Source organism: Netta rufina (assembly GCF_964035555.1).
Source record: "Netta rufina genome assembly, chromosome: 10".
NCBI lineage: Eukaryota > Metazoa > Chordata > Aves > Anseriformes > Anatidae > Netta > Netta rufina.
Genome location: NC_140133.1, coordinates 15,271,746 through 15,285,191, shown reverse-complemented (window position 1 = coordinate 15,285,191; position 13,446 = coordinate 15,271,746). Strand labels below are relative to the sequence as shown.

At 40.8% G+C, this 13,446-nt stretch overlaps 1 protein-coding gene across 1 annotated transcript in view; it reads right to left on the bottom strand.

Annotated features, from left to right (window-relative positions):
• PTPRG (protein tyrosine phosphatase receptor type G) overlaps window positions 1–13,446 on the bottom strand; it is a gene marked incomplete at its 5' end in the record, with an annotated part of 400,948 nt that overhangs the window by 175,385 nt on the left and 212,117 nt on the right. Inside the window, 2 exons of the mRNA XM_084292446.1 lie at window positions 7,065–7,213; window positions 12,201–12,380. Coding sequence (XP_084148572.1) covers window positions 7,065–7,213; window positions 12,201–12,380 — 329 coding nt within the window. The remainder of the gene's footprint in view (window positions 1–7,064; window positions 7,214–12,200; window positions 12,381–13,446) is intronic.

Sequence of the window (13,446 nt, the reverse complement as noted above, 5' to 3'; positions counted from 1 at the left end):
AGGTTCCAATTAATCACGTTGAAAATCAGGGATTTATGTTAAGAAGAACGTACAACTCTTAGCTCATCATTAACATACTGTAATTGCAGTGTAGTGCTACTGACTCAGACCTTTTGAACAAGACAGTGGAAATCCTTTGTGGAAAGCAGGACATTTCCATCAAACATGAAAAGAATATCTAGATCGTGTTACTGGATAGTTATTTCAAAATAAAACTCCGGATGCATCGTAGCATTTGCAATGACTCTAGAAATTACTGGGGCCTGGCAAGCAGCAGGAAGATGCAGCCATAAAACCAAACTGCTGTTAAGTCCCTAAATTTTTTCTGGGTCTTTACACGAACAGTCCCACAGGCTAACCCCTCCACTAAACGTATTTTCATTTCAGACCATCCTCTAATGTTTCTTCTTAATTATCATAGGACATTCGCAGAAAAGATCAGCCAGATGGAGACTAAATATTTCACTACTACAAGATGAAGCATTCTGCACTAAAATGGAACCCTGATTGCAATAAAGTCATTAATTTAAGTCTCAGCTGATTCTCCTGTCAGTATATGGGAGGAACTGAAGACAAGTATGGGGAGCCAGTGCAACCGTTACTCTAAGGAAGATAAAACAGTAAAACAGTTAGAAGATAACGCTTGACTTGCCCAGCTCACAGTGCAACGTGATGGAAACTCAGCCAGGTGCTCAGCCAACATTCATGTACTTCTTGTATTAAAATTGCAGCACACTGTTTTCCTCATGAGGAGGAAATCTGAAGAAGTTTTAAAAGTGATGAAAAGCAAAGAGGGGTAAAGTCTGGTGGAAGGTAAAGCTGAGCAACATTTTTTGCTTTTTAGTACCTTGTATATTTAGAGTATGCTGTGGCTATCTAGACCATAGGAGACTGGGGGAGACAGAAGAAATTTAAGAAAAGACTTAGAAATCCTGCAAAATATCAGTTTGACACCAAAAAAAAAAAAAAAAAAAAAAGAAAGAAAGAAAGAAAAAAGAAAAGAAAAAAGAATTAAATTTGCAAATCCCCAAGCCATCTCCATGTCTGAATGATTAAGTCAGAGGTGCTGTAAGAGATGAAGATAGAATAAGCTGTGTGTGCTAATTCCCTGAGCACTCTACAGCACAGACAGCATGGGTTTGGAGCCAAATCCTCACTCAGAGTTTCACCAGCACATCTCCCATCAAAGTCACTGGGAGCTCTAAGTATCCCCATATAACTGTAGATTTAGTCCTTAGAGAGAATATTACAGTAAAATTACTTCAGACAGTCTAACTCTCTCCCTGTGATACGTTCCCAATGGCCCTCTTTGGGTCCTTCCATCATTTATTGACTTCTACTTTGCTACATCCTGCCAGATGGAAGCAAGGAAATTTGAAGAGCAACTAGTAAATGGAATATAAGGAAATAAACCCTGCACTGGCTCCCTGTTTCACAATTAGTCTTTACTTGTGCTTCAAGCCAACACCAGAGATCTTTGCAAAATTACAATTACCAGATATGCTGGATGCCAGAAATAATAAACCTAACTGCAACACAGCAACATAGGGTGCTAATTCTCTCCTGGAAATCAAGAAAACATACTGTGATCTGTTCTTCTTTTAGTATGTGAAAAAAAAATGCACACAAACCTAAAGACTCAAAACGCAGCAAGGTAAAACTTAAAACTTTGTTAAATCTTAATGAAAAAAGCCCAAATCCTAACATTAAATAGTAAATATCCTCTGCCATCCTCAGATGGGCAAAAGCCTCGACGAATACTGTAGATGACACTCCAGGGATGATAGGAAGACCTAGCAGCCAGGATACACCCCCAAAATATGAGCTAGTCTTGGTTTATACCCTGTAATAAAGGCTTTTGGGCACTGAATACCACGAGAGTAGATGAGGAGAGAGCAGTAGATGTTGTCTACCTTGACTGCAGGAAGACTTTTGACACTGTCCCCCACAACATCCTCACAGGCAAGCTCAGGGAGTGTGTGATACAGATGAGTGGACAGTGAGGTGGGCTGAGAACTGGCTGAAGGGCAGAGCTCAGAGGGTAGTGGTGGGTGGCGCAGAATCTAGCTGGAGGCCTGTAGCTTTGTGTCCCCCAGAGGTCAGTACTGGCTCCAGTCTTTACTGTAAAGGTGACGGAGAGCTGGAACACATTGCCCGAAGAGGGTGTGCAGTCTCCTTCTCCGGAGATATTCAAAACCCGCCTGGATGCGATCCTGTGCTCTAGGTGACCCTGCTTGAGCAGGGGGGTTGGCCCAGAGGATCTCCACAGGTCCCTTCCATCCTCAACCACTCACGGCTTTTCTTCTGCATTAACATCTATATTATCACAGACAGCAGACAATCAAACATGAGAATTTAAGTGTTACAACGAGAGGTAGGATAATGAACGGTGATAACCTTTGGCAAGGAGATCTGAGCATTCAAATTAGAGCAACTAGCTGTAGGTTCAGACAATGCTGAAGTTAGTATGTATAACTCAAAGGGAAAAGGAAGAAAATCAAAGAAGGAGCGAGAACAAAGATACCACTAGAACATGGAAATTCTTCTAAGGAACATGCTTAAAGAGCAGCGAGAATTGTTAATGCAAAAGATTGTTTATAATAATAATTTCATGAAATGAATCAATCAACATAACATAAAAGCTCATTAATCAACATGAAAGGGTGCTAGCTCTTCATTTTCTACTGGAATGCTTTGTGGGTTGTTTTTTATTTTTTAGTAGTAAAAAGTTTTTTGATTTTGTTTTGTTTGTTTTTGTTTGTTTGTTTTTTGTTGCTTTTTGTTTTAAATGAAGAACTAGAGTTCTCCAAAAACATGCATGCTGGTGCTTGTGGGTACCAAATCACATCGCTATTTCAGAAGCCAAGTTGATGTTCCTATTACCAATTTGGCCTAGACAGTGCAAGTTTGTTCATGTAAGATTAAAGGGATGAGGTCTCTATGGCATATTGCAGTATGGTCCTTGGAATAAGATTCTCATTTACTAAATAAATTACTGTATATTACTGTATAATGGTGTTCACATTATAACTGACAATTAGCGCCATTAAAGAGAAAGCTCATAAACAGCCAAAGCTCACATCAAATTAACACAGTCATGATTAAAATCACTCTTCTGATTTCTGCTCTTCACAGAAATAATCAGCATTTTGCATAAAAATGAGTGCGAAGCAGCTCAAAATCACAGTGATGCTGGGATGGTGGTAGTGAACTCCGCCAGCACAGCACTGCCACGTCAGCTGTTTGCCTGCCTGTGCAGCTCTGAGCGCTGGGTTTCCCTCCCGGCAGGGAGCCCGCACGGCGAGCCCTGCCTGCCGCAAGCTCAGCGCAGGCAGGGCTGGTAACCGGCACGGTGACGCTGGAGATTAAAGTCTGCAATTACTCCTCTTGGCTCTAATGAGGGGAACCTGGGTTCTCTCCTGGCCTGAGGGAAGCTCTTCTTCTTTATTGTAATTCTGTCACTTCGCCATTTAAATGGTTTCTAGCGTTTGCATGTTCATTTATACCGCTTCGGCTTCAGAAAGAAAAAGAAAACCTGAGCAATTATAACGGAGAAGAACAATAACAAAATACAAAGGAGTCAGCAATTCATTAAAATTTAGAAACTGCAATGTCAAAAACTTTTCTTGACTTCAAGAAAAAAGGAGAGAGATTTTTTCTAAACTGGCACAGAGCCCACATCCTCATTAGGATTTGTGTTCCACTCGCCCAGCAATGCGCTAATGGTATCGCTTTAATCTTCAGCATCGCAGCGTTAGCTTTACTGCGTTCACCAATGATGATGCTGAAATGGCAAGAAGGAGGAAAAAGGAAGCTTCCAGCCAGTGCTGACCAGGGATGGTATCATGAACTGGCACCTGGCCGTGGACAAAAGTTTGAGACACACGGACATCTCTGTTCCTGAATGATACTTCAGAGAAAGCCAAACTTATAATGGCTTCATAAGGATAAAGTATCATCAAGGAAAATCTGATCAATAAATAAGCAATCGAGACCATATAATGAAGGAAACCATTTAGAATACCATTACATATGCCATGGATTGAAAAGGAATCACAATATGCTGCATATGCATAAAAGTACTGCAAGATAATACGCCTTTGATCCAACATGCCTTTAAAGTAGGAAACAAAAGGACATTCTCATATATCTTACCAACTAATTTAACATATAAATCACAAAAAAATATGATCCAGATGGGCTTCAGTGAAGGAAACCAATTAACGTAGACAGCCTTACCATCTGACACATTAGTTGTAATAATAAAAACCAAACAACATGGTCAAACAATAATGCTCTGTATTATATCTGACATTTCTAATTAGTTTCTGCATCCTCTTCAAGAAAAAAGACTAGCAGCAAGCACTTTGTTTCCCAGAGGAAAAAACATCTAAACTTCATGTGTACAGAGCAAAGTCTGTGGATGACGCTGATCTATCTGCATTCCCGTGGGATGTGCTTTGGAACTAATGCGCTTTGCATAGTCCACATCTGGTTTCCCAATTAGACACTGAAAATGTTTGCTTTCAACTGCATCACCACTGTAACTGCTGCAGGCCTGGAGTGCCATTACCTGCACATGCTCCTTAAAACCTTTACCTGTGTCCAGGGACCCAGAACAATCAGAGAGATTTGGGCTTTGGTTTCTGCAGGATGGGATTTATTTATTTATCCTTTCTCCAGCCTTCCTTCAAAATGTCTCAGAATGTCATTTCTCAAAGGAAGTACAGTATTTCTGGCACAGACCTCCCAGCATCAGGCTGTAAGGGTTGCATCAGACAGTTGCATGCTGAACTACAATTAGGATTACAAATTAAAAGCTCCACCACGCATACATGTACAGTTACTGTTTGAGATGTAAAATATCAATTGTATGGACTCCTTTTCATGCATCAGCAAGAAGAACACAGTTTCATCACCTTAGACCTTCTGGTTACTTTGAGCATCCTTTAAAATCCACCCATAAAAATCGTTTTCAGCATGTGATTTAATAAAGTGGATCAACATTTGGAAATCTTGGGTAGGTGGTACATAGCAAAACAACAGGGACAGGCTTGTTTTGGAAACTGCTCTTCTTTTGAAAAATAGTAAAGGGATGGCTGTGGGAATTCTGCTAATGCATTCATATTCAGAAAGGTCAGAGATCAGAGGCTCATGTCATTGCAATGAATACAAATCACTTGGAAAATTACATTTTTGTTATTAGGATTAACACTAAACCTATTCGATATAGCAAATTATTTTGCACAGCATTCATAAACAGTAATGAAATTCAGAAAGGCAGACTCTTAAAAAAAAATATTTAAAGATGACAAAATTAGTATTCCAACCAGTTGAAAAGAAAATAAAGAATATTTAAATCCAACCAGTTGAAAAGAAAATAAAGAATATTTAAATGAAAGGAAAAATATTTTTTAAGAATTTTCTTTTTTTCCCAAAGTAAAATAACATCCATTTGTCAAGCCAGTATCAAATAGCCTTGGCATCACACACAAGGGTTTGTGAAGTAGAGATACTATTTCTGACACTACCAAGAAGGCCCAGGCTCCTGTACCATCTCCACTCCCAGAAATTTCAAAAGAGGCGCTGACTGGCTTTGCAGACTTCCTGAGTGTTCCTTCTGCCTCCCTAAAACGGTCCTAATGAATACCAGCACTGACAACAGAGACAGAGAGGGAAGCATGACAGGCCTTTGCTCTGTGTGTTCAGGGTGGCCATTCGTGAGAAACCACAGCTTCATCAAACCAGAAGCTGTTGGAAAAAGTTTGCAATAAATAAATAAACAAAAAAATCTCTGCCTCAGACCATTCAACCTGTAGCTTCAGGTATTACTGGGAGGCAAAACAATTTTTCTAATTCATGTGGTGTGGCAGTTGGAGCAGACAGATGAAAACAGTGATTTTTTTTTCTTTTTTTTTTTTTTCTTTTTTTTGTCAGGTCTATTACAACCTTCCTTTGCACTTTGGGAGCCCATTCCCACCCTCTGAAAAAGTGACTCGGCTAAAGTGACACGTGATTCCTTATCATAAGTTGGGGCCTGAATTAAGTTCCTGCAAGACCCAGTTGACAAGAAAACCACTTCTGTCCACGTGTGAGCTTTCTGTGCAAGCACAGGACCCCACAAGCTGCTCACATCCACATGTGACACCAGGATGCAACCTGCTTTGAAAGCAGGTATCTGATTACCAACAAGAAAAGGTAATTCCAGATAACATCTGCTTTATTTCACCAGGCAAAACCCTTGAATATAAAGTGAAAAGCATTGACAAACTCTGTTGACAAAGAAGACGTTGCACTGCCCACAGACAGACCTGGGACTATCAGACCCAACTGCATGGGGCTTCCCAGCAGCCCAAGGACTCTCTCTGTCGTCTGAAGACACATCTTTGCACTCAGCTGTTGACGGCTGCCCAGCCCCGTGCCCTGAACACGGCTGCTTTCACAGGATGCTGTGCCCGAGCTGATACCTTGCTCCTGCTGTGGCACAGCGCTCTGCCATGCTAGCTGTGCAGCTGGCTTGGGTCCGGCTGGCTCCTGCACAGGCAGAGCGAACACACAGCTGTTTGTGCAGCTCCTTGAGATGCCCTGCTAGCACGAGGCAGGGGGCTGCAGCTGAACACAGGTAAGCAGAGGGCCGCCTGAGTGGAAGGAAGCAATGCCGATGAAAGACGGCAGTCTCAGCACGATGGCTCCCAAACCGCTGCTAGCTATTTGTAGGCATCATGGGAAAGGAAAGATTTGAAGGACAACGAGGTCACTTTGCGGATATTTGTAAGAAGATCCTCCCACACATGAAAAGCTTATGGGAGAAACCAGAAAAGTGGCTGTTTGAAACTTAGCCCATGGGACGCGAAAGCTGGCAACGCTAGCAAAGCAGAGCTCAGAGCTGACATTGCAAAAGCACATAAGAGATGATAGATAGAGTGCTGCGAGGGCCGGAAGGGCCTTGAAAGTGATATGTTCACTGAAGGAAACATTGCCCTATTTCACAGTCATCTCAAAGTACTGCAATACATTCTGATTTTATTTTTTTCGAGAACATAAGCACATGTCTTTCCACTCACCTCGACAGGGAACCTCTTGCCATTGATGCTGTGCTCAGAGCCTGCTGATCCGTTGCTTTGACCCCAGTGGAACTCCACCTTCTCTGCCTTGAATCTGCCCGGCAGCCCGGCACCACTGACAAAATAATCGTCCTTCAGCAGGATAGCAACTGCACACACAGAACACGGAGAAAGACGTTCTTAGCACAATTTTTTGAGGCATTTACGGTTTTTATTCATTATACTACAATACTTCTTCTAATGCAAATAAAAGGTGAGGTCATCATTTTTCTCTTTACAGGGATTGGTTTTAAAAAAAAGAAAGGCTCCAAGTAATGCTGGCTAATTAAGGAAGTGATTATGAAGCTACATAGTCTACAGAAAATCACAAAGGCCAAATTTCTCAAGGACTTTTTGGCCTCCTCATTGGACATTGATTAAAATTTAAATGGCAAACTTCATTAAGAACTATTTAATGTGGTTGCAGGGACTAACGACCAACCATGTTTCTTGGCCTTGCGATTCACTGAAGTCTGCAGATCACCAGTTCAATCCTGTTTGTTGGATTCCCTCTATGTTATCGGGGAAAAAAAAAAAAAAAAAAAAAAAAAAGCCTGTGCCCTGTCCCCCCCCTACTGCTGGATGTGGCAAGTACATTCCTTAACCTCCCTGCTTCTCCCTTCTGTAAAACTGGAGAGTGACAATAACTTTTTTTTTGAGACCCACTCATGCAAAGTTCTCGATAAGAACTGGACTTTGTTACAGGAACTCTGACATTATTATTATGTGATTCAGTAAGGGTCAGGAGGATCTTCTTTGTATTTTCTTTTCATTTTCAAAAGCCTTTATAACAATAAAAGTTTGACATCCAAACAGAGGGCAAAGTCATGGTGGAAGATGGTACATGTTACAGGGGTGGTCCCACTATCAACTAAATCCAGCTTTCCAACATCCATGCCTGCTGCTCTCACTACAAGATCACCTTCCTTTCTAGCATTTCCCATTTTTTAGCTTGCGCAATTCCTAATAATGACTCCTTATAAAATCATTTCTTCTCATCCTTTGCAAAACTAGTGCTTAAAAACAAAACTAAAATTAGCATTTTGTTCTTGTAAAAGCGATTGCAGACCACCACTTGCTGTGCCCAGAATCCTGTGATTAAAGTGTTGTGGGCTTGTTTGTTTTTTTTTTTGTTTTTTTTTTTTTTTTCCAATGGGAAAAGCTTAACACACAAGGATTTCTCTCTGTTCTCAATCCAACTGTGTCATCACAACAGGAACATTAATATAAATCCATTTTTATTATGTAACAGGGAGGATTTTATTTACTGCTGAAAAAACTAAAAGGCTAGTTGTGAAATAGAAGTTATTCCTCTGTTGGTGAATCACTGGCAGGCTGTTGCTGCAGGCTAGGCTTTCTGCCACACCAGGGCTGCTCTCCCTGTGAGTACAGACAGTTGGCTAAAGCAGCCTCATCTCAGGTGCAAGTGTGCAATTAAGAGACATCTAAACATTAAATTGTTTATGTTAAAACCACCTAAATGTTAAATTGCATCAGATGTTCAGATGTTTCTAAATGGTGCCAGTGACATCATGGGGCTCTTCTCTTCCATGATTTCTGGTTCTTCCGCACAAAAGTTTTTGTGTAGGAAGACCGGTGGTGTGGGACTGGCTGTAGGTCACTGTCTGTGTCAGCCAGGATACCAATGTATCCTTATTGAAATACAAGTGGCTAGAAGCACCACTGCTCTCTTCTTCCCTTAAAAAATTCTCAGTGAGCTCAGCAGTGTTTTAGATACCAAAAATCTCACCCAAGTGGTTAGAAATTCCATAGACAAAATTCTAGGAGACGAGGAATACACAAAAGCAGATTTGTGTGCATCTGTTAAAAATCTCTGTGGGGATTCAGTTGCATCTAATAAATATTTGATAGTTCCTAAATCATTTATGGCTCTGTCAGGGGTCATTTTACTTGTTTTAGATGAATAATTAAAAGGATAATTAGGAGGATGTACAATCTGAAATGTTCATCTAATTGTTCATTTTACAGTATTTCTTAACGCTGCTGAGCTGTACAACACATGTTCCCATCACCTTCCCATTTTAGCAGCATGTCCTTATTTCCAATGATCTGGGGGTTTCCATCCCCTCCCCTCCACACAACTTCTGGTTTTCAGGGCTGGAACAAGCAAACACCATGTTGGAGGGCTTCGGGAGCCACCGTGTTTATCCAGCAATTTACTCAGAGTGCATGCCAAAGAATCAATCCCCCACACCTACTCAGCTTAAAATACTATATAATTTAGATTTCAAAACCCAAGGAGGTGGTGCACAACTACCAGGATCACAACTGTGTGATGCCATTTGTAGGATCAGGCCTGGAGCTGTGTGTCTGTCACCTTCCTGAGGGAAAAACCCATCCCAGATACAAATCAGCTCTTCCCCCTTCCTAAGCAGGGCAGCTGGGCAGAGATACATGCCACACCTGCAGAGTACTGTACAGAAACACACCACTGGCAGAAGTTTTGGTAGTTTTCTCTAAGTGGACAGTGTTTGTAAGAGTTTGAAGTGATCTGAGGAGGGGTAAAACAGCAGTGTCTGTGTAATGCTGGCAAGGGACCTGCTCCCACAGGCACTCTGCGGCCTCAGGGCAGGTTGGGCCTGTGGAATCCCTGTCAGCCTCAGGCCTGGCTGACACCAGCTAGCACTTAATTATAAGGTGGCACAAGCAAAAATAACTGTGAAATGTGCTTATACTCTCCAAGTGATCTTTACCACTTGGGAACCAGCTACTTCAGTGATCAAATCAAACCCACATTAGTGCCTTTGCCAGTGTAATCATGCACAAAAGCATTTCTAGTTAAGGCAGAGGCATAATGAATCCATTTTCATGTTCTGAATGAAGCTCTGTTTTTTGTACATTGTCTGTCCTTTACCTGACATGGGGGGAAAAGAAAGAATACAACAGATCTAAAGAGCAATAACCTCTTTGCCTTTTAACATTTCAGAGCATAAAAGTAAGTAATTGTTCCATCCTAAAAAATATATATATAAAAATTACTAGTCCAATAGCAATAACAATAACCCAAGCAACACATTTCCTGCCAGTTAATGAGCATCAAGGTTAAGGGCCTTTGGCTTTCCCTTGGACCCTGGTGTCTTTTAACCAGTCATTAATTGCTGAGAAATGCCCTCTACATCCATCACTATTGCTTAAACAGTTATTTAGTTTACTATCTCTGTCAGTCTGCAATATGAAGGTCTCACGTGGCCATCTGCTCCAAAACTTCACTGCCAAAATGCATCACAATTTATGGCACAACCTGCCTCTACTTTCTACCCATAAGCCAAAACATCCTACTTGGTTTGCTGCTCTGCCACTTACCACTTAAAAAATTAATCCCAGACAAGTTTCTTCGAAAGGTCAGAAAACCAAGAAAGGGAATGGAACTTGATAAAATAAGGGAGGAGTTAAGCGCTTAGTAGAAGAAATCACAGATGACAGCAAGGCAAAGAGAGTCTTCGTGTTACTAGTAAGAGGTCGTAAGTTACCCAAGAAAAATGACAGTAACTGTTGCCCTGAGAAGCAGTAACTTGTCAGCAAAAATCCATACCCCAATGGGTGAAGGAATCAAGTAGAGCAGCAGTGCTAAAATCACCCAGCAGAGGAGACCAAAGATACAGCTTTCACTGCCAACTGCGTGGAGACTGGAAAATTCGCTGGCACGTTTCGGTTCAACATGGTTTCCTATTATATGTGCAGCAATATGTTCCTATTATATATTCAGTATAGCATTAGCATCTTTCTTAGAAGAAGAGCACCATCCTTTTTTCTTGGTATTTCTAATTATATTTATTGCTGGTTACTACAAACACTCCTTTGTGACCAAAAGGGCAGGGTGCATAACATGAATAGATTAATTAAGCACCAAATTTCCATAGCATTCAGCCTTCCCCAAACCTCATTTTGTTACAAAGGGCAACAAACTCAGAATTTCAAAGCAAACAGGAGCATTTCTTAGTGAAGCTGAAAAAAAACCTCAGTAATGCATCAAAAACCCAAGCTATGCTTGATGGTGGTTTACATTAACTAGATTTGCTTTGTGGTAAAAGAAAACAGGATCACAGCCTGTCACTCTATCTCATCTGAGGAGCAATAACTCCCAACTCCCACTACATCCCTGAATCGCTGGAACAGGATCTAAGGCATCTTGTGGACTCCAGGTTGTGGCTTGCACCCAAAGTCCCCTGGAAGCCATGGGCGTATCCGAGGTCAGGCTCTGTGCACAACTGTGTTGCACACTCCAGGAGCAGGTACATGCCCTGGGATTTGCTAACAGACCTTCTGACTAGGAACCTGTTACCTAAAGCACTATAGACACGCATGTCGAATGTTAATAAAGATAAAAATATACTTCCAATAAATAAAATTGAATTAATTAGCGGTTTAATCCAATTCCCTAAAAATATTTGACCTTGTCAAATGAAGAGGGTGGCCTTATAATTTCTGCTTTTTACGTTTTTAGAATTAAAGAGTAATCAAATGCATGCAGCTTTGCATATAAATCAACCTTGACCTTTTGGTGAACTGTTTTGGTAAAAATAAGCAGTACTCTGACTGTTCTTTTCTCTGAAAGCCAGAGCAGACAGAGCAGAAGAGGATTCAGTTCAGTGAAGAACACAGTGCTATAATCATATCAGAAACACATTAATAAGCTCCCACTACTTCGAGCAGTTATTGCTCTTTCTTCTCTAAAACATCCCGATTTCTAAGACTTCTCCTTTCCTACAAAAGTCTGAGCCTTGCATCTCAGCATTCTTTTGGATTAGATGTTACTGCCTCCCCAAAGCTGGTAATTCAAGGTTACACCTTGAAACTCCTATACAGCCTTTTATTCTGAGGAACAACTGACTACCGAGAGAATTTATATTGAGAGCCTAAAAAAAAAATTAAAAAACAAACCTTAAAATCTGCAGAACTAGCTTTGCACAGAATGCAAAGGCAGAGATAGGAGGCTGCTGCTGGAAAATTATATTAAAAAAAAAAAAAAAGCAAACCCCAAACAACAGAACAATGAAAAAGGAGGAGAGTGAAACATGGCTTGAATTTTTAATTGACTGCAGGCACGCTATGGAGACAAACAGAAAAAAAACATACCCGTTTTCCCTGTGTTTTTCATCCAAGTCTTGTTAGAAGATTCATTGTCAAAACCATCAAGCTGCAGTTCTTGGTACTCATCTCCGACGTGAGCCTGATGGTCTATGATGTCTATGGGAGACTGGTGAGACCCTCCACACTTCTCACTAGAAGTAACCCAGTGCTCGGGACCATAGGTACCTGTTAAAGAACAGCAATGGAAATTAATATTCCAGTGGCTCAGCAGTTCTGGATAACGCTTAAGAAAGAGGATGAAGCACTTAAGCTCCCCAGGTAACACCACTGCCGTTACACTTCCCGCATTTGAAAAAGGTTAAGACTAGTAAACTTATGAAGAGATCGAAACCCATTAGCTTCATGCCGTACTCAAACTTTGCCTCTAGCAGTAAACAACAATGGCCTTTTTTTTTTTTTTAATTACTATTCTATAAAACTATCTGCAATTCCCAAGTTCTTCATGCATATGTTATGAATTAGCATGGTTTTACAGGAACTTTCCTAAAGCTTCAGCTATAATATATTAGTATATATTTACCTTTTTACATGAGATACATAACGTATCAGCTAATGTATATGCATTAACTTGCATTTGTGCAATACTTTGCTTAGATAATATGATCTTTATTAATGATCTCATTTATTTGGGTGGTTTTGAAATCAGAAAAGATGAAAATAAAGAATTAAACCAAAGGGGATATTAATAAACTTGAAGAAAACAATAAAGTATAAAACACGAACTCTTGATGGAGGAAATAAAGTCAACAATAGTTAATCAGGAAAATACTCTAACTTTCTTTTGTTGTTCTTACGTGAGTTTTCTGTTTTGCTTATTAGCACAGTCTGCTCTCACCTAATGCAAGCTACTCTCTCAAAACATGTCAAGTATTAGCAGTAAAGAAGGTCACGCTCTGTCACGGTGTGGTGGTGGAGCTGCGAGAGGTGGTATCACAAACCACCGCTCAAGCTGCCACAGCCCAAACCCACCCTGCCCATTCTGCAAGGCTCTCCAGTGAGAACAGCCAATAAAAATAATACGTTGAAACAAAAGGTTTCAGACAAAGCCCTTGCTGTCCCCACCACACACCACCTCTAGAAGCAATACAACACCAGGGGCCTCAACAGCACACAGAGGAGGATCTCCAGTGAGTTTCAAATTTTTCTTACAAACCTCCCTCTCCAACTCTTAAATTGCATTAACAGAGACTAAGAGATTATGTTCCTGTGAGTGCAAATAGTTGTCCACGCT